Here is a 21,981-nt window from a genome sequence, read left to right as displayed (position 1 = left end):
AGAAAGACATAGAAGGAGAGAAAAGTGAAGTAAACACAACAATGTCTAGGACCTGGGAATGAACGTTTTACAAGTCAACAGTGAGGAAGCTCAGCTTTCTGGGGACCAGATTACTCAACCTGCAGTGTCAGAGGCCTTCACTAAAATATTGTTAGTGTGAGTGTGTGTGTGTGTGTGAGTGTGAGTGTGTGGGATTTTGAACCCCTGAAAAGAAAGATAAAGAAAAAGAGAAAAGTGGTTTTGTTGGGGTAAACACACATTGGAGATGCAATCCAAACAATGCTCCCGACCCAAGAATGTACATTTTAGAATTACCCTTCAATTTACAAGTGAGCCGTGGAGAAGCTGAGGTTTCTTGGGGCCTCTACACCGTCCTTAACTAAAATAGTGCACGTACATTTGAGTTGGTTGGCGCCCCTGAAAGAAAGGTATAGAGAGGGAGAAAAGAGGTTTGTAAGCAAAAAGAGGACACTCCAGACTGAATTCTGCTTTGACTCTGTCTCTAGTAAGTTGGAAAAGTGATTTTTTCCCACCATGACAGACTCCAGAAGTCAGGATATTAACCTTGCGATTCGCCATTTTATGACTTTCAACTGCGCTTCAACCTGAACAGAAATATGCACCCATCTTTAATCTCGGGCCCACGTCTGTCTCTCCTCAGTGGAAAGAATGAAAGAAGGCGCCATTTCCCATCCAGTTCCCTCTGAAGCTAACCTGCCCCCTCACCTTGAGCGGTGTCCAGACATCTGTCCACCTGACTAACCATCTCCCCTTTCTCTTTTTTTTCTTCTTCTTTATTTCAGAACAATCAGGACAATCAGACAACTCAAACCAGCAAGGAGACACAGACGTCAAACCCCCACCGAATGGTAAGTTTACAACTGTGTTCCTCCCACACAGAGCGTGCACAAAACAGTCTGACATACCTGTGCGTACATGCAGTCACATCTATACAGACGGTAACACATGTGCACGTACAGTATATACACACTACCCCTACACACAGGCCTCTCTGTGTGTGAGTGCGTCCCAGCAGAGTTGGGTCTAAGTTTATTATGGTAAGGAGAGCTGATGGTACTGTAGCGTGGGGGTTGTGCTGGGATTGTGGCGGGCCACTCATAAATCACACTGACGTTATTGGAAGATGGGAACCACATGGCCGCTGCCGAGCTGAGCGCTGACCTCATGCGCTGTCCCCGCTGTGGTTAACCCCGGACAGGGATGGAGTGAAGGAGAGAGAGAGAGAAGGAGAACTGGAGGAGGAAAATGGAGGGAGTGAAAAAAAAAAAGGAGTGAAGGGGTGAATAGAACAGGGAGGAGAGAAGTGATGGACAGAAGGAGAGAGGGATGAAATGAAGGAGGGAGGAAGGGTGTGGATTTAAAATTCATTCGACCCTGGAGCTTAGGACATCCTTTATACACACACCACCAGTACAGTGTCACTCATTTAGTTTAACTTTCTTTTACAACCTAGCTATGTTGTTGTGGCTAACATGTTAGCAAACATTTGCCAGTTTACACGACATTAGCTCTGATTTTGGTCTCCACCAACTCCTGAGAAAACAAACTGGCTGTTTACCCGCTAGATTCTCCACCATGTTCAGCCGGTTCTAACTTAATCTGTCCTTGTTTGATGCAGGTTTGATGTTAATTAGAGCTTCTTTTTTTTTTAACTGAAAACAACTGCCTGATGGTAACGATAATTAACACTGACGAGAGCCGTAAACAGTAAAGTAGGGGACTGGAGTTAAAAGAAGCTAGAACACTGTGAAGCTGAAAGAAACTGCAGAGTCAGATGATAGTTCTATGCAAGTTCATCACTACGAGTGACTCTTTTCACATGCAATTAGTCACGTGATCCATTATTAATATGAAAATATTGATTGTAGCTGCATCACAGTTAGAATGATGCAGGCAGTGTTTCCCACAGGTTTGAAAGTTTACTTGCTGTGGTGGGTGGTGCGGCGTGAGACCAATGTGCATGCAGATTAGAGGGGGAGAGTGTCACCCACATTATTTTCTGTAGCTACCATTTACAGATGTCCCCTAAACGCCTCACATGAAGACTATTGGTAGACGCTACAGTTTACCGATGTTCCCTTAACGCCTCACATGCAGGGTATCGGTAGAAGCTATAATGCACTTATGTTCCCTAAACGCCTCACATGCAGACTATCAGTAGACCTTAGCAAGTGGCTGCACACAGAGAAGCCTCAGTTTCAAAGATTTTCCATTGTAAACATCCATCACAGTTTGTGGACCAATTACCTGGTTCAACATACAGCTATCTGAGGGGCACTCACCTGGGGCTTCACCTCCACACAAAGTGGTTTAGCTTATCCAGCTAAACCTGTTAGCTTCTTTACAACACGTCTTATTGTCTTGTGTTTCCTGCAACAAACACCGCAGCCTTGTCGTAGCAATGTCGCCACGTTCCCAGCAATCTCTGCAGTGACCATGGTGAATACAGTGTAATCATAAGAGATAGAGTCGGGGGCCAGAGATGTGAAATCTCAGATGTAGAGTTTCCACAGCTCTCGGAGGGATTGGTGCCTTATCCTTATCGTGACAGAGGAGGCTCGCACTCAATGAAATCACTTTGTTTACAATAGAAAAACGTTTTCTGCCATCTGGCTTTCATCAGCGTCACAATCGTGCGGTATAGCTGCCTTTTAAAGAGCAAACACACAGGCGATTCTCTTTAAGGTAATTATTAGTATTGCACCTGGCAAAGCAATCAGATACATAACAATGAACATCCCGCGCTGGAACAAGAGAGAAGGAATGTGAAGTTGTTTCTTGTCATTGAGTGCGATCCGCCTCTGTCATCAAAGATATGAAGCCAACACCCACGTAGTAAGAAAACAGATTTTTCCTTTTAAGGTTCAGGTTACTCTATCAATGGACTCAAAGGAAGGTGCTTATAAGGATGGAAGCAGAAGGATGTGTGTTTGCATCGCTGCTCAAATACTAGTTATTATGCACCATTACACTTCTAAATATGTTCCTTGATTTGCGTGTGCATGATATATACATGAGGTTCATTATTCACAATGCATGTTACATTATATAACAGTCTGTGTGGTGATTAAACTCCCTTGTTGAACCTGATTGGTTGTGTATGTTGTGAACAAAATGAACATGTTCAAACCGAGGGCCTGTTGTATCTTATAGAAAACACATGGTTCCACTGGATGACACTGGCAGTGTGTCGGGCTTTGCCATACATATGTTTTTCAGCTCCCTCTGCATATGTGTATGTGTGTGTGTGTGTGTGTGTGTGTGTGTGTGTGTGTGTGTGTGCGCCTGTAATTTCACGCACGTTTGGTGTTTGCATCTAGCCTGCGGTCCTGCTCTCACACACTTTTCTTTCTCCCCCTCTTTTACCCAGGCCACTTGAGTTTCCAGGACTGCTTTGTGACTTCAGGGGTGTGGAACGTAGCCGAGCTGGTCCGCGTGTCACAGAGTGAGTCACCGCTGTAATTTGTCCCGTCAATATCTGGACAACACGCTCTCCCTGTCATTCCTAGTACACTTCATACAGTCACTTTGTTGCAACGCCTTCAATAGCAGAATTATTAGCATCCCTCATGCTCCAAGTATCACCTTTTTTTTTGGGGGGGGGGGGGGGTAAGGCTGGTGATATTCTACATTCTTCTTATCAACAACAATGATTTCATCCTATTATTGTCTGTGTATCTAAACCCAGATATAGCTTATTCCTTCATTGTTGTGTAACACTATTAAAAACACATCACTCCATTGTCCCTTTGTTGCCATGAACACACACACTGTAGTTTATTTTGACCCAATCCCACATAAACACTCATCAGAGCACCAAATGGGTTTTAATCCTCAGTTGGAAATAATCTTCCAAATATGTACAATTTACTCCTGTTTGAATAATGTTTGCTGGGAACCACAATGTATTTTTTTTTTTTACAACCAGTTCTTAAAGCTTGATGTCTTTAGAAGGATCTGTTGGGATTGGGGCTGAGTGGAGTACAGACAGGCAGGCTGGGGAAGTCAGAAAGTATTTAGTGATGGAAGAAGATCCAACTGATGTTTTACACACACACATGTATAAGTGTAAGGTTACTCCATAAAAGGAGAGAGCTATTGTTCCAGGCCCAAGCTTTTAGTTTTGCTTTAAAACCATCATCAGGAGCAGTCTGGTGTCAGGAAACAACAGCTCATAAATACCAGGACATCAAACTGCGCCTCATGATAGTTTTGAAGTAAAACCGAAAGCTTCAAACCAGAACAAAGCTTCTATGCTTTTCCTTGGAGTAACCTTACTCTTATAATGAGAGAATGTGAACTACAGAACCGAGCTACAGATGAGGAATGATAGAACAGCACCAGCCTTATCCTTTCAGGAAGTAAAGTTGTGATCATTTACAATATGTAGCTGCAGATTTTCTGATATTCTTCTCTGTAATGTGTGTGTGTGTGTGTGTGTGTGTGTGTGTGTGTGTGTGTGTGTGTGTGTGTGTGTGTGCGTGTGTGTGTCTGTGCACGTGTGTGTCTGTGCGTGCATTCCTCAGCCCCGGTGGCTACAGCGACCGGCCCCAACTTCTCCCTGGCCGACCTGGACAGCCCTGGATACTACAACATCAACCAGGTGACCCTGGGACGGCGCTCCATCACCTCCACCCCTTCCACCAGGTACACACACACACACACACACACACACACACACACACACACACACAAACACACATATAAACACACCTAACACCCATGATGCTCAAAATGTAGTTTTTCTGTACTAATATTGTTCATTTTCTTAATTCTCTAACCTCTGAAGTCTTGATGCTTAACTTACTCTGCTTTTTGATAGTGGTCTTTCTCTCCCCTTTTCTCCCCCCTTTTCCCTTCTTCACTGCTAATCCATCTCACTCCCTCTCACTTTCCCCACCAATCTGTCTGTCACACTGTCTGTGTTTGTGTCTTTTGTCTCTGTTTTTCTCCCCTCTCTCCCTCTGTCGTCCTCCCCCCACTCATCTTACGCTGCAGGACTGAAATGGAGCTTTATGCAAGTCTCCCACGGAGGTAGTTACACTCATTACAGAATATCTCCCCTGATACTAATGTAACACAGAACCCTGCATCACACTCGCACAAAAGCCACACACGCATGCTGTCACACAGATATGCACACAACCACACACATATTTAAACATTTTGGATCAGTGTACATTCACAACCCCCCCCCCCTTTTTTTTTTCCTTTTTTTTTTTTTTTTTTTTTATTGGTCACAGATGTATGAGTCTATAAGAATCTGCAAACACGCTCAGGAATTCATTCCAGTATCAACATGCGTACTCTCTGTGCTCGGTTTCTAGTGCGACGCCACTTTGGGCCAGTATGGATACAGCATATTGAATAAATTCTGGCTTCATGTTTGTCTTGCTGTCTCCAGTTGTGCTGCTTTGTCCCCCTTGGCTAAGACCTAATATGAAAACAAAACATCGAAGGGAAATCTTGACATTTAGCATTTTTGTTACGCTTGGTTTCATGCAGACGCATGCCTGACTCCAAGGGAAATAAGCACTCACATTTGTCCTCGCATGTCCCACAAAATGCTATGTGTGCATTCATTACAGCCACAAATAACAATTAGTGCTGCTTGTCACTTTTATTGAGAAACCTAGGCTAACATGCAAGTTCTAGAAAAATGGAAAAGAAACAATCCGATCAAGCACAAAATAAAAAAGGCATCCCTCAAACGCCTCCCTCAAGGATTAAACAAACTGCCTCTCTTCTTTTTCTCTCAGCTCCAACAAGCGCAAGTCCATTGACGACAGTGAGATGGAGAGTCCGGTGGACGATGTCTTCTACTCAGGCCGTTCCCCGGCGGCTGGCAGCAGCTCTCAGTCCAGTGGTTGGCCTAATGATGTGGATGCAGGTAGTCCAGCCACAGCCTCCCCATCAGATTTTGCACGCATTCCAGATGCCTCTCTCCAGAAGCTGGGTCAAGGTCCACATCAATTCAGATGCAAAAATGAAACAGATTTAGTACTTTGATGGAAGCTGCAACAGAAGCAGCTTCTCCAGTGTTTTTCTTAAAGCCTGCACTGGTTTTACATTGAATTTTAAAGCCCCTGAAAACTTTAAACATTAAAGGAGTAGTTTGACATTTTGGGAAATATGTTGATTTGCTTTCTTGTTGAGGGTTTGATGAGAAGATCAGCACCACTCTCATGTCTGCACAGTACATATAAAACCTACTGGCAGTAGCTGGTTAGCTTAGCTTAGCAATGAGACTGAAAACAGGAGGAAACAACTTGTCTGACTGTGTCCAAAGGAAACAGAATCAGTCTACCAACACCTGTAAAGCTCATTAATCAACACCTAATGTCTCATCTGTTAAATTTGTACAATAGCAAAAGTGTAAAAACTACATGCTGTGGTTTTAAGGGGGGTCATGTGCCAGACTATTTCTTGGCTGGGTGCAGTGACTTCCTGGAGTCTTCGACTTACTTTGGTTTTTGTACAGATTCAGCAAAAAAGATATGATCTTTTAATTATTGAATTTTAGATGTGCAAGTAGATATATTTTGTTACCTTTGGACAGGGCAAGGCTAAACATTGCCCCTTGTTTCCTGTCTTTGTGCTAGGGTAAGCTAACCAGCTACTGGCTGTGGCTTTATTGTACAGTTACGTGTAAAAGTGGTACCGAGCTTCTCATCTAACTCTCAGCAAAAAAACAAATATGTGTATTTCCCAGAAACTTTTCTTCCAAATATTCCAAATACATCCTTAGTTATTATTTATTAAGAGTTTATTAATCAATGAATCGATCAAACTTTATTTGTATAGCACTTTTCATACAGGTTAGTGCAGTTCAAAGTGCTTCACAGATGACTGATGAGCTAAAGAGAAAAGGACAAGTCAAGTAAGAAAGCTGACAATGAGATACAATAAAATAGATTTAAAAACATTAGCAAACAAAAAAAAAAAACATAAGAACATGAATGATAAGAGTTTAATAGTGGAAATTCCCGTTATCTAGTGTTTTCATTGATAACTAGCCAAAGCCTGCTCTTAAGTCAATTAAGATTATGTCACCTATTAATTTTCACATTAATGACATCATTGTGTAGCTTTTCAAAAATCAAAAAAATGATCTTCCTCATCCTAAACTTAAATGACTCTAATTATCTTAATCATAAGTTATTACTATTTTCCAAGCTGCTATAATCAACATCAATGTGAATTTAATATATAAATATTTTATATAGACTGTTGTATAGACTGTAGCAGTATCATAAATAGAAAGGATCCAGACCCTGAAATAAACTCACTCAAGAAAATTCGAAATAGTTGAACTAAATCATTAAGAGCAAAAATAAAGGAGAAGGAATGCCGGGGACAGGGATCAGTGATTAATCTTGAGTTACGAACATTCACGGCTCATTTACGCCTCTGGCAGGCTCCTGATTGGCTGACTTAACCGACCGATGAGAGAAAATGTATCTCAAAGCCCGTTTTACATTGTTACACACTGTTTCAAGGAAACATAGCAAAAACTGTAGCAGATTGAACGTGCCCCTTGATTTTAACTCAAAGTTGCTCAATTCTGATTGGTTCATAGAAGTATGTGTCCCATCCACTTCAAGTCTGAAGTCTCAAGAGCAGGAGAAAAAAACACAACTCTAGGAACCGCTCATGTTAAATAACCGAAACTATTCAACATTCAAGCAGGACGCCATTGCGCAAAGGAACAGCCTCAATGAGAACATTTGTTTTCAGGGACTTTAATACAAATATTTTCAAGTGTTAATGTCTGATTTGAAATGGACCAGAAGCCACAGCTCTCCTCCTTCCACCATCTCCTCTTTCCACCAACACAGCCCTTTGCTTCTTTGCTGTGTTCACCCCTCTCCCCATCACATGACCCCCCCCCGATCATTCCCACTCTCTTTCTCACCTTCTTCCATTCACAACTTCTACTCCACCTAAAACCTGGTACCCAATAAGACCCCACCCCTCCCAAGCAGAACAGGCCTGTCTGAGGTTGAGGCACGTCATTTTATAGCATCCTTCCTCACACACAGCAGGGACTTAAAGGATCAGTTTACCCAAAACACATAAAAATCTGTTTTCTCCGTTACTCTAAGTGGTTTGATTGTGCAGATAATTAACAAGTTTTATTTGCAAAGGTTTTGAGATTTCCCCCGCTGAAACCTCATACCACCAACCCAGAGCAATGGAGGTGAACGAAATATCATTTGTGGTGAAACATGACATTTGAAAAAATGTCTAATAAAACAATGTCCACGTTTCTGAGCATCATTTTCAACCCCCCCCCAAAAAATTGTAATATCTATGTTGATGAGGTCTGTGGATTATCCTGAGTGGCCAGGACATTATTTCTCAAATGACACATTACTTTTTCCAGTATAACTTTTTACATGTGCGCCACACCTCTGCTCTTATGGCAGACTTCTCAATGACGAAATCTCAAAACCTCAGTGAATAAAACCAGAATCTGCACGATAACTAGGTCAAAGTGTGGAAATGTGCCGTTTCTGTTCTGGGTGAACTGACCCTTTAATCAGACCAAAAAACTCAGTACATTGAATTTATCCTATTTATGTTATGTTTATGTTTGTTTGAGTTGGCAGGGAGAGGAGTGGCAGAGATGCACATAGTTTGTTCAGTTAGCTCCAATGGTGTTAGTGCTACCGTTCATTGCGCTTAACTCTAGGAATGTGTGTGTTTGTGTGTGTGTCTGTGTGTGTGTGTGTGATGTCTGAGATTGTCATAGCCACATGTGTATAACATTAGACAGAAAAACTCTCAAAAGCTACACAGACTTTTGTTTGTACAAATGTCCCCTTCTGTGTTTTATTTTGTGATTAGATTTTCACTATCTTTCTGAGTAAAGCCATAAAGAAAGTAAAAAAAATGGCAGAGTAGTGTAATAGTATCTTTAAACATTCCTCACCACATGATATTTACGGAATAGTTAGACATTTTGTGAAAAGGAGCTCATTTGCTTTCTTGTTGAGAGTTACATGAGAAAATTAATACCACTCTTATGTCTGTACAGTAAAAAAGAAGCTACAGTTAGCTAACAGTTAGCTTAGGTCAAAGGCCTGAAGGAGGGGGAAACAGCTAGCTTAAAAATACAACTAGCTTAAAACTACTACTGTTACTACTACTCGATTTTTAGGCCTACTCTTTGTGTGGATAAAACAAACAAGATATAACATGTTGACTATACTTTGCAGCTTTGCAATAAACTAAACTAACTGGCTTCCGGCTCCGGCCGTAATGCATTGAATTGGTCATTTTAACACTTTGGTTTTTGTACAGATTAAATTAAGAAGACGTAACATGTTAATTAGTGAGCTACAGAGGTGCTGATCAGGAGGTTTAGTCACCGTCAGATAGAGTAAAGCTAGCTAGCTGCTAGCAGCAATCTTTGCAGCTCAAGCTACACATTTTTCAGCCATGAGGGTAGTATCAATGTTCTCATCAAACTCTCAGCAAGAAAGCTTTAAAAAGCATATTTTCTAAAATGTCTAATTATTCCTTTTACCTTATTTGCGTTAGACGCCCTCGGAGTTTTACCTCATCCGTCTGTGTTGTCTTCTTGACTAATGCAGGAGAGCAGCACCAGTGTGACCACCCATTTATTTCTTACATCATAACCATTCACCCTTTGGCTTACAGCACTTTTAACCACCATGATGAATATCACGTCAAATGTATTTACAATAGACTTCATGTATGTCTCTTGGGTGTTGTATTTGACTTTGGGGATTCTGTTAAATTACTAATTTATAACCGTCACTCCCACTCACATGCTGCCATTTTAATACTGCCAGCAGTAATGATGTAACTATTTAATAGACACTTGCTGCACTCTCTTAACATTAAAATCCCCTATTGCCCATTATCTAACCACCCCTCTTTCTCTCTCTCTCTCTCTCACTCGCTCTCTCTCTCTCTCTCTCACTCTCTCTCATTCTTTCCATCTCTTTCTCTGTCTGTCTTTTTCTCTCCTCCCCTCTTCCATTGTTAACTCTTCCCTTCTCCCCTGTTTGGCCTTTCAGTGCAGCACCATTTGGCCAGTGTGCAGGAGAGGAAGATTAAGCATGAGAGCGATGGAGTGCAGTTTCCTTACCATGGTTAGAACAACATTAAACATTATACTGTGTATACATGTATACATGCTCTACTTCCGCTCACACCACCCTCAACTTATGTACATCTCTCTCTCTCTGTCTTTCTATTCAAGTCTGTTTGCACTTCCTGTGAGCTCTCTGAGCTGTTCTGCATTTTCCATTTCTCTCTTCTCTTCTCTCCTCTCCTCTCCTCTTCTCTCCTATTCTCTTCTCTCCTTTCCTCTCCTCTCCTCTTCTCTCCTCTCCTCTTCTCTCCTTTCCTCTCCTCTCCTCTCCTCTCCTCTCCTCTCCTCTCCTCTCCTCTTCTCTCCTCTCCTCTCCTCTCCTCTCCTCTCCTCTCCTCTCCTCTCCTCTCCTCTCCTCTCCTCTCTTGTGTCTTGTTCTCTGGCTATGCTGCCGCTGGGTGGGGTTGTGTTTCTACCAGATGTCTGCTGTTGTCCATTGTGGGTTTACCAAAGCCTTTTGGTAGCCCAGTAGCTCCATAACATACACCGCCTGTCTGCCTCAAAGATGTTGTTGTAAATCTGTGAAAGAAATCAGACATTTAGGAGGATAAAGACATCCCTAGTGCATTCAAAACACCCTCAATACTCTTGTACTGATACACACTGTCTGGCTATATTTTAAATGTGTAATTATGTGTATTATCATGTCTAAAAACCACATTGTTCTGAGTCTCCAAGGCGGTGTGAATTTGTCAACAACATTCAGCTAAGTGCTTTTGGTGTTGTAATTTTGTTGTCGAGCCTTGAGAGAGAAAGCAAGTGATGAAAGACACAGAGAGGGGGGGGTGTGTGTGTGAATGAGGTTTTGTTGAGTAGCAGCGTTAGCTGCTTCATCCAGCCGGTTGTTGAGACGGAGCTGTTGAGTGGTGTCCCACCTGCCGTAGGCCTGACTCAACCGTCTCTGGAAGACAGCGCAGGAAAAACAACATAAGACCCAAACAAACACGACTAAAGGCACTCAGGTGTGTCATCAACGCACAAGGCACCTTCTGTCTCCGAGACATGCTTACTCACTAACACGCACATTTACAAATGGCATGCAGACACACACACACACACACACACACACACACACACACACACACACACACACACACACAGGACTAAATTTATGCACACTCTTTCTCTGATTTACATTCACACACACATAAACACGCACACATACACTCTTCCCAATCTGGAGTGGAGCAGCGTTCCGGTCCAGATGGCGCCTCCATGTGTCTACAGCGAAGGGAGCTACTGGGTTACAGCAGACATCTGTTCTGATGATGGTGGTGGTGGTGTTGGGAGTGAGAGATGAGGAGAGCAGAGGAGGGGTGGAGGACGAGAGGAGGGAGGAAGGAGGAGGGAAGGGGGAGGGCCTCCGCCTCTGCCTGCTCTGGAGGTGATCCTCTACCTGAATGAAAAGCTCTGAGGCATAGCAGGTGATCATGTAATTCATCATTAAGTCTGCTGTCTCCGGCTCTGCTCTGCTCCGTTCTCTCCCTCTGCCTGCTTGCTCCTGCTGCTCAGTGGTGGGAAAACCCGCTATCAACTTTTCAGTAAGGATGGGGAGTTTCCTAAGTATTTGTTATATTGACAGCGAATTCCAGCTAATTATCTGGGCATGAAACTGTGATGTGTGTATTGGTGGCGTTGTTGTTAACGTGTCCTTGCTTTGCTGAAGCACATTATCGTAGTGTTTATGAGCGCTAATGATGTGTGAGGTAGTCAGTTAATGAGAGACACAACTCTGTTAATGCACATTGTTTCTTGCCTACCTGAATGACGAGTGTGTGAGCTTTTTTTGTTTTGTTTTTTCCCCTCTCTCTCTTCATTGTGTATGCGTGTGCACATGCTAGTGGACCAGTTCTGTGACAGTCGGGGGGTTTGTGTGGTCGCCAGCTTGTTAGCGTGGCAAGACTAGAGGGTCATGGGAGCAATTGGCTGCCAGTCTGCTCATACAGTGTGCCAGGAGCAGGACACAGAAATAATGTAGAACAAACAACTCTGTATGTGTATGTGTGTGTGTGTGTGTGTGTGTATATTCACTCACATGCACACACCCACCCACCCACACACACACGCACACACACACACACGCACACGCGGACACACACACACACACACACACACACACACACACACACACACAGAATAAGGGAGAGATCAGAGTAACTTCTGTTAGCTTTATCAGACAAAGCTTTCAATGGGCATCTGGGCCTCATTTGCTGCTCCTCACTGAGAAGCCACATAGCACCAGATATTTCAGCAAGATACCGACTAATTAGGGAATATCACAGAGACTAAAAACAATATGTATAATTTAAGGCTGTTTTTGCATAATAAGCTGGTTATAATTGAACTTGGGACGTGGTGGCACACAGTCATCCCTATATGTACCACAGAGGAGCTGGAGCCAAAACAAGCTTTATCATGGGGATGCATTGAATCCACAACATGCTGGGATTCAGTGCGTATGTTCTTAACAGTGCGAGCTAAGAATCCAAATGTCAGTTGAAATAATGCATTTTACTGTGACTCTCTATCAGCACCTCATGTAAGATTGTAGAGCAGCCATAAGATAATAAAATGATACTATGTTTAACAGACTGTTCCTTAAGGTTGTATTAGATAACTTATTCATTTTCTAAATATATAATACATTTGGTTCAGTAATAGTTAAGTACACACGAGGTCCTTCTACTTTCCATTTGATGCGACTGTGTACTTCTACTTTTACTGCATTTCAGAGGCAATATTTTAGTTTTTAATCCTACATACAAACTACATATATACATATAGGCCTATATACATTCACAAATTATAATAAAGTATATGAATTAGGAATAAGTAGCTTGATCTCAGTCAGTTACTATGTGAAAGGGTACTCAAGCAATTTCATATTGCACACTGGAAACACTGGATCCTACATTTCCCACAATGCAACCAGATAGCATCATTCACTTGCCCCTCCCTTGCCTCCTAAATGCCCAATTCTTTCATACTCCTCCCTTTCAGTTTGTAATTACTGCTTTCTCAAGTCTCAAGTCCAAACTGAGATAACCCCGATGACATCACTATGACATCATCAGGGTTATCGTCTTCCAACTTTGTAAATCAGTAGGATTTCAGGAGTTTCCCCTTAAAATAATGCTTACATGGTAATGTATCAACAGCAGTAATATAAAATAAATAATACATAATAATATAACCAGAAGGTGCACATTCCCTGTAATATATAATTCATTCAATTTGCTGAGAACACTTTTGTACTTTTGACTGTTGCTTTCCATAGAAAAATGTGTATCTCCAAATCTGGTATCTCTAAAGACTTTGAGTCTGACAAAAGTCCTCAACATTTTAAGCCAATGAAATAATTTAAAAACCCAAAAGAAAAAAATGCACTGCCACAAATGTGAAAACAGGATTAGCTCTCCCCAGCTCATGAAAAGCTGCCATTCCGGAGATACATGGTTTTCTCAGGACAGCAGGTCGGCCACCTGTACAGTAAATTAAACTGGTTGTAATATTTTTACCAAGCGACATTTCAAACACGGAAGTAAAATATCACTGCCAGATGGATACCAAGCCTACGCTGCTAATGTTCTGCTGACTGTAGCAAATGGTCTTACACCTCTTTTTTTATCTTCCTTTAACTTTTTATGAACGCTTTTTTGTTTCAGAGTGCTCAGCTTTTTTGGTTTACTAGTGTAAAGTGAATAGCAGTGATCTGCAATGCTGTGCCACTGATGTTTAAGCCAGGAATAACGCAAATATAAAATATAAAAACTACATATTACCCCGCTTTCTTAGTCCCTCTTTCTTGTCTCTTTATCGCTGGGAGAAAGTTAATTGCATCATTTGTCAACCTTGCAGTGTGTCACATACTGTAGCTTGTTATCGTCCTCATTAAAAACACATGAAATTACAAACATACTTGACAACACAAAATATAGCAAACACATTATCTCCCAGCTCCCCTGTAAATTTCAAAAGCATCTTCTGCCCTTGTGGCTTCCTCTGTGTCTGTTTGGTTTTCTTGGTGGCAAACAATTGCTTCTGTTGTTGTTTGTTTGTTTGTTTGTTTGTGTGAAGCCTTCATTATTTATTTTTTTCCATAATTCTATCAGTGATTAATATTGATCTCCCCCTGCACTACTGTGTCCGCTCCTCCCACCTGCATGTGGAGTCACATGACGTGCCTCTTTGAACATAAACGCAGGCGCCCACCTTTTTTCTATACTTATCGGTGCCCACACAAGCACAGCTGTGCCCATGCTGCCTATAAGCATTGTGGGTAAATAGTGATAAAACATTTCCCAATGTAGCATTAAAAAGAAAGCTTTTCAGAAATCTGCTCTGTTAGACTTTATATGCTCAGCTCATAAAATCTATTTCCACATCTCTCTGGGCCATGTTGAAATTACCCACGTCTTTATTTGAGTGTGTTTGTTTTATATGTGTGAATATTGTGTCGTTTAGTCGTTTATAGGGTTTTGCTCGCCAGGGTTGTTTATCACTGTATTCTTTCAACCAAATCTGAAGCAGACAAAACATGAGCTCAGTATGTTCCAGAGAAAAGTAATGAGGTCTGTGTGTGCACGCTGATGTACTTTTCTATACTTCTGCTTCCTCATTATTCTCTGTTTTATGGATTGCTCCTTCCAGGGTTTTATTTCAGCACATATTCAACATTGCGGTTCCCGGCAGAGGTCAAATATACCATTTGGCGCTGCTCCTCAAACCCCGAAAGTCAAAATTGTGCCTTTGGATTACCATACATCAAAATAAATTCCCTCAGTGCCCACCACACAAGGCCTTGATCACAGAAGAGAACCTCTTTTATCTGTAGCTCTCACACTTTTGGCCATGTTTCTGGTCCGCTGGTGAGCCCAGCCTATAGTTAGTGTGCCCGTTTTTACCAAACTGAGGGATATTTCATGCCGTGCTCTAGCCTCAGCCGACATTTATAGACAGAGGGGGGACACTTTAATATGTTTGTCTATGTGTGTCGGCCATGCCGTCACCGCTCCTCTCCCGCTTAACTCCTTCCATCTTTCAGCCAGCCTTCACTGGCAGCGTGCCGGGTGCTCGCCACCCAGCCTGAACAGCTTGTGTATGTGTGTGAGAGTGCGAGCACTTCTTCATGAAATACTGTATGCCTTAAGGCAGTAACATAAAATACCTGACAGTCAGATATGCAGAAGGGCACTACATCAGAGGATCTATTGATGTATGTTTTGGCTTGCTCTTCTGCAGTTATATGAAGCTGCATAGCTCATGCTGGCTTTGGCTTGAAAAACACAGTCTGCCCCAGATATGAGGACATTCAGGATCCCCATTCATTCTGCAGAGGCAGCCCTGACAAGCGTAGCGAGTAGGTTGGTTGGCGTGTTTGTTGACTGTGTTCTCGTAGCTCTCTGTAGCTGCACTGGGCTCTGAGATCGTTGTGGTTCTGGCGTTAGTCAGATAGTTTGGGTCTCGACACCGAGACGTCTTTGAATTGATTTCAATGGTTTGTCCTGTGAGTCAAAGCAGTGAGTAGGACATTGCTGCGTTGCTCATACACTCCGGTGGATGATCGTAGTTGGACCGCCATTGCATTGCCCCAGCTCTCCTCTCTCCTGACACTCGCTTCCCGACTCCCCCACCCCTACCCCTTCCCCCTTTTCTCCCGTCACCTCCCTTCACTCTGACCCCCTGCTGCTTCAAAAACATGGCCTCTCACCGGACCCTGTCCTCAACACCCCTTCCCCAACCCTCCCACTCCCTAATCTGACGGACATGGTACAGCCCGCTGACAAAAGCATAACGTATTGGACAGACAGATTGTGAGAACCCATCTGTATGTTAAGCCAATCAAAACAAATCAATGAATGAATCAATCGATCAATCCATTGATTTCAATCGATCATAATCATTCGATTCTTGTAAATTAAAAAGTCTGATAAGTTTTTTTTTTTTTTGAGTAGAGTCGAAGTAAGAAAAGCAGCCATGTTTGATTAAAACCTCGTCTCTGTTCTGCCATTTTGTTGATCCCCTTTTTGCCAGGACTGTCATCGCCTGGTTCTCTTAAGAAGCCGGGGAAATTCGATTTCAGCGCCCTGTCCTCCCAGACGAGGTCCCCCCGCATGGCGTTCACCCACCACCCACTGCCAATGCTGGCGGGAGTGAGACCAGGTGAGACCAACCCAGCTCCCAACCCCCCTCCCCCTTACCACCCCACCCTTGATCGCCCCAACCCTTTCCTCTCCCCCTCCTCACCATCTCCTCCTACCCGAATCCCTCCCACTTCTTCAAGGCCCCACCCCTCCCCCACCCGTGGTTCAGAAGTGGGAGCGTTGTCCTTGGGAGATGAGAGTGGCCGGGAATTATCAAAAGGTGGCAGGTAGCTCTGCAGTTTCTGTGCACTGACCTCTGCCTCCTCCTCTGCCTGCTCTGACCCTGCAGGGTGCAGGTCAAGCTGGTGACGGAGCTTCTAGGGAGTCTGGGTGTGGTGTGTGACTTTTCTGGGCCTGTCTGTTGGTGGATGGCTGGTGGTCGTACATTTTCTGCTTAGAGTGGAGCAACTGATCAGGTGGTTGCTGCTGTCTGTTCTGTCACATCTCTACTTGCACGTGTGTCGGATGGTTGCAAGGCTTCTCTTACTTTGGCATTTTGTTCTTTATGGTGGAAATTACACTTTTAAAACGTCATGACTGTTTTCAATCAAGTGTCATTTCTCCATTGACTCCTGGCTTGTCTTGCGATGTTGTAAGACACTTGCTTCAGGAAAGGTTTGCAGACATACCCATCAGCAGGTTTTTGAATTCTTTAAAAAAGAATTAAATCTGGTTTTAAAATGACCTAATAACTGTTGATAACTATTAACCAACTAGCGTCAAATGCAGATTATTTATAATCAGTAAAAGTAGTTAAAATATTACTTAATGTTTATTTCCTTACATTGTAAATATCTTCCAATGACAGTTAAAAGTCAATTAGTGATAACTGAACATTATCATTAAATTTTGAATTTAGGTGGATTTATTTATTTGTTTATTTATTTTATTATTATATTTTATTTACTCTTACAATTTAAAGTTAAAAAAATGGCATGGGTCTTTACAAGGCCTGTTTAGAAACTGCCCAGGACGCCAGATTTCCGGGGACCCCAAAAGCCAGAGTGGCAATTTTGTTTGGAAACATTCACAAAAGTAAATATCAGCTCAAATGCACCTTAAGGAGTACTACACTGATAAAGTTGTGTTGCAATTTGGGGGGGGGGGGTCCTCACAAGATTAAAGAACAAACAAACAATAAAAATCAAAAGAGTAGATGGCGACATATCCTGACTTTTAGTCCTTAGTATTTTTGAAGCTCTAGAAAGACCTACATTTCCCACGATGCAATTTTTCATTAGACCCTCCCCACCCACCGAAAGTTAAAAAGCCTAAAGTTCATACAGGTTTTCTGGCAAAAGTTTCAAGCCCAGACCAAGATGACCCTGATGACATCACTGTGACATCATTGCGGTAATGTTTTCGGAGCGCGTCCTGAGTAGTCCTCCCCATGACGAGTGAGACAAACGTCATGTGTGAAATTGGTTCAGTGCCCCTTTAAAGTGGGTCCTGGGGCCCTGAGCTGAATCTGATAACGCGCTGACACGGTGCATATTCCTGAATTAATTTGTGTTTAATCTAGAGCCACGTGCAGTGTTATTGCAGAAGAGGAATACTGTACACATTTCATTCGGGGGGTTAACAGTACCCCAACAGCTCATTTTTGCTCTTTTGTTCTGTATCTTTCCACTTGTTTTTTACTTCTTTTTGACTTGCTTTCTTTACAATGAGAGAACTCCAGTTTGACCCCTTTGTGGTGAACACGTCTGTATTCATACTGACGAGGCAATAAATTAGACTCTGTGAGTCTTGAGTTGCTGTGTGCTGAGCAGCTGATCCTCCACAAGGCTGAAACAGGCAGCTCATGATAACGTCGGATATCAAACACAACCAAAGGGGCTCCGACAATAAATCACCACCCTCTTAATTTTATCACCACAACACAGATCAAGACGTCCTCCTCTTTTTGGAAAGTGCACATGTGTGAATTCATCCAGTGAAGGAGTTCACTGGAGATAATTACCCATGTGCTTTAGTTCTGTATCTAGGCGACATCAAAGACTTTTTAAGCCACCGAGCAGATGTGAAGCAATGAGGTTGACCGCCGTGTCATTAAACCCTCCTTCGTGGTTGTTGACAAGACCCTATGCCTCTTTAGATGTAGCTACAGCAAATCAAATCTGCACACACACATGCACGTATACATATTCACACTAACATGCACACACATACACTGTATCCCGTCCTTATTGTGGCCAGCAGTTGTGATTCATACAGTTGTGATTTGTTTCTTTTTACACAAACCGTAACAGCGCGCGTGCTGGAGCTGCTCCCACGCTGGCGTGAAAGTGCTTACCACATCATCAGCGTTGTTGTTGTTCTGTGTGGAAGACAAGATCCATGGGGATTTAGGGTTTGGAGAAGTGGGATCATGAGGCGTGCTGGCACTACAGCCGCTCACAGTGGTGGTGGTGGTGGTGGTGCAGGGAGGTGGTTTTGGTGAATTTGTCCCTCCAGCCACATTCAGCCGTCCTCTACAGCAGCGATTCCCAACCAGGGGTGTTAGGGCCCCAAGGAGTGCTTGTGCAGATGCCAGGGGGAATTATTATTATTATTATTATTATTATTATTATTATTATAGACTAGACAAGCTCAGCTAATTTGAAAAAACACATAAAAATGTTTTTTTTCTTTAAAACACACTCATACAAAAAAAGTTTGAACACTTTTACACAATACATTATATAAACACTAAAGGTTTTGGATACATGGATGTAATAGACAGCTTAAAGTTTTGAACAAACAGTTCAAATAATTAAATAAATGTGATATATATAAATGGTAAATAAAAAAAGAACGGATAAACAGTTGAAATGATTAGTTTCTGTTAATGGATGAATGTTATAAAAGATAATGGTAGTGGATGAATGGTTGAAATAGCTAAAGTAATGGAAAAGTAGTTGGAAAAGTTAAATGGTGATAAAGCTAAAAGTAAGACTTTACTAATGGTAATGGATAAATGTTTGAAATAACTCAAAGGTGATAATACAAACGAACACTGAGGCTCAGTCCTAATGCCCCCACTAAGACCTGAGTCCTGATCCCTCACAGACTGATTTGATTGAGTCTTCAGGGGCTCAGAATAGTGTGAAGAGGAATGGGACAGCACTTTGTGACATATTATGTAAAACGTGTTGCGTACAATTGTGGGTTTGGGACTTGTGATTTTACATTTTTTTATTCCCTTCCTTCGCTCCCTGTTTGTAAACAAAATAATAACGTTGGATCAGATCTGATGAAAGCAGATTTGGAATTTATCATCATGTCATCGTAGGACAGATAACTACACACAGCTCTGGCTCTGAATCACCACTGAGCTCTGTGTTTATACTGTCACTCACTGTCTTTCTTCTTGTCATACTAACGTGAGGGTTCGTTCCTTTCATGCTCGTTTGTTAACCGTTCCTCTATCTTTTTTTTTGTTTTGTTTTATTTTATGGCTGTTGTTTACCGTTTTTTGTATTTTACGGTTCCGGGCGACCATTGGTAACCACGGTAACCCTGTGTTTTAATGTCACAGCGCTATGGACTTTGGGTAATTCACTCTGCAGAAATGGGGCCTTACAGAAAGGGCTCACAATGTCTGTGAGAGCTCCTGATGTCCTCCATGGTTTGACAGTGGGACAGTCCTAAGCCTTCACAGACTTACTGGGAACACGCCTCAAAATCTGTGCGTCTGTGAGTGGGGGGGGGGCACCTGATAGTTCAATAGTATAAAAAATGGTTTACAACCATTTTTATAACCAATAGTGTTGAATAACATCCAGTTTATAATCAATTGAAATGAAGACATCTGGAACACGAGGGGGGGTATCAATGACGGGGTTCTTAAGTTCATCTGACAGAGCTGTGGGGGGTGTAAGGATTCCCCTGATCCTGTCTCCCCACCACCCAATCCCATCGTCAACCCGCCCCCATACCCTTTGGCCTTCACCCAGTCTCTAATGGGATTAGCAGGGGGGGGGGCTATAGGAGCAGGGAGACAGCTCCACTGGGGAGCAGGCAGCCTGGCATGGGAGCAAGGTGTTGCTGCGCTCAGAGGCGCAGGCCTCTGTCTGGGGGGTAATGCAGCGGGGTTGGCACTCTCATGAAGTACACTCACACACACAATGTATAAGATGCGAGCACTAAAGAGTGTTGGCAGCCCAACATGGGCAGCTGGGGGGCCTGGATGGGGATGGGGTGGGTGTCAAACTGGCACAGCTAAAAGGAGAACAGGCCTCTAATACAAATCAAGGAGATTTAGTAATGGATATAGGTCTGACAGAGAAGGCTTTGTGTTTGGTGATTGGGCGCAACCAACTGCTCCGTACTCACACCTCACACATGCAGTCTAGACCATAAGTATTTGGACAGTTACACATTTTTTTTTGTCCTTCAGGTTCTGTGCTTCTATATTAGGGACATATCTCCCACACAGTATTGATGTAAACCTACACAAATTAAAGTTGAGACTTGGCACTGTAATGTAGTATCTATTACTTTATTTCAAATTGCTGGAGCAGAGAGCCTGAGGAACAAAAAACTGTGTAATCATTCAAATACTTAACGTCTGGTATTCTCTCCAAACCTGTCGCACACACACACACACACACACACACACACACACACACAGACAGACACAGACACACATATACACACACATGTATATCTGCGGATATGAGGCTCCGGAGCCCATTAAGAGAGAAGCATCAACTTAGACATACGATGTGCATGTACAGATTAGTTCTGTCATAGAAACAAAAATGTGTCGGATAAAAAACAGCTTTACCACCCGAATGCCAAACTGTGTCAACGGCAATGAATCACACCCTCAAGACAGCACACAGGCATTAAGACCAGCTAATTTAAGACACTACTCAATGATCACTTTGTGCTTTTTTCTCTTTGCAAGCTCTTTGGATCTGATTTCAAAATGTAGCATCAGTATCTATTGTATTTGTGCACTTTCAGATCGTTTCAAGTCTGAATGGTGCTGACTCAAACAATTAGGTAGTCTCTGCGTGTGAACGCACATATGAATGCAACGTGTGTGAAAGCTGTATAGACTTCCTGCAGTGATCATAAAACATTATGAGCAATGCACATAATAGCCTTTAACTTGAAATCAGCTTTTCTTGGAAAAACAACATTCCTTTTGCGTCCGACATTTTAAAACCAGATTTGAACTTTTATCGCTTCCAGTTCTGATGTGATACTTTTGCTGTCATTCATTAATGACTTCATCCATCTCTCCCATCTGTAAGAATGAGTAGGAATTTTCAATGTCTTTCAATGACTTCCTCTCGCTCTTCGCGTCTTTCTCTTCGTGTGTTCCTCTAATACAAGCGTCTCTGTTCGCAGGGAGTCCCCGTGCTTCAGCCTCGGCCCTGCACTTCCCGTCTCCCTCCATCATCCAGCAGTCTAGCCCCTACTTCACCCACCCAACCATCCGCTACCACCACCACCCTGGACAGGACCCCCTGAAGGAATTTGTGCAGTTTGTCTGTGCTGATGGCTCGGGGCAGGCCGCTGGACAGGTAAGCCTCGCCACCGGGGAGGAGGAACATTATTACCTTTAAAATCTCCCATTTAAATAGAAACTAACCTGCACTTAGATTTCAATAGTAGGGTTTTTTCTTGGAGTGACAGTGTATGGAGCTTATACAAGTGTGTTGCAGTTATGAAATATAGTAACAGACCACTGACAGT

General features: G+C 42.7%; 1 protein-coding gene across 17 annotated transcripts in view; it reads left to right on the top strand.

The window, feature by feature from the left end:
- The window catches only part of nfixb (nuclear factor I/Xb), a 143,818-nt gene that overhangs the window by 108,625 nt on the left and 13,212 nt on the right, over window positions 1-21,981 (top strand). For 8 of the 17 annotated variants that reach the window (XM_056402197.1, XM_056402199.1, XM_056402209.1 and 5 more), the window contains 8 exons: window positions 804-869; window positions 3,392-3,466; window positions 4,548-4,668; window positions 5,020-5,055; window positions 5,781-5,911; window positions 10,071-10,145; window positions 16,181-16,309; window positions 21,634-21,809. In XM_056402197.1, the coding sequence (XP_056258172.1) occupies window positions 804-869; window positions 3,392-3,466; window positions 4,548-4,668; window positions 5,020-5,055; window positions 5,781-5,911; window positions 10,071-10,145; window positions 16,181-16,309; window positions 21,634-21,809 (809 nt within the window). The remainder of the gene's footprint in view (window positions 1-803; window positions 870-3,391; window positions 3,467-4,547; window positions 4,669-5,019; window positions 5,056-5,780; window positions 5,912-10,070; window positions 10,146-16,180; window positions 16,310-21,633; window positions 21,810-21,981) is intronic. The other 9 variants (XM_056402203.1, XM_056402212.1, XM_056402196.1 and 6 more) reach the window with 6 other exon arrangements.

This window comes from Seriola aureovittata, chromosome 17 (assembly GCF_021018895.1).
Source record: "Seriola aureovittata isolate HTS-2021-v1 ecotype China chromosome 17, ASM2101889v1, whole genome shotgun sequence".
In the NCBI taxonomy this organism is placed as follows: Eukaryota; Metazoa; Chordata; class Actinopteri; order Carangiformes; family Carangidae; genus Seriola; species Seriola aureovittata.
Note: the sequence above shows the minus strand (reverse complement) of the source record. Positions and strands in the feature narration are given on the sequence as shown.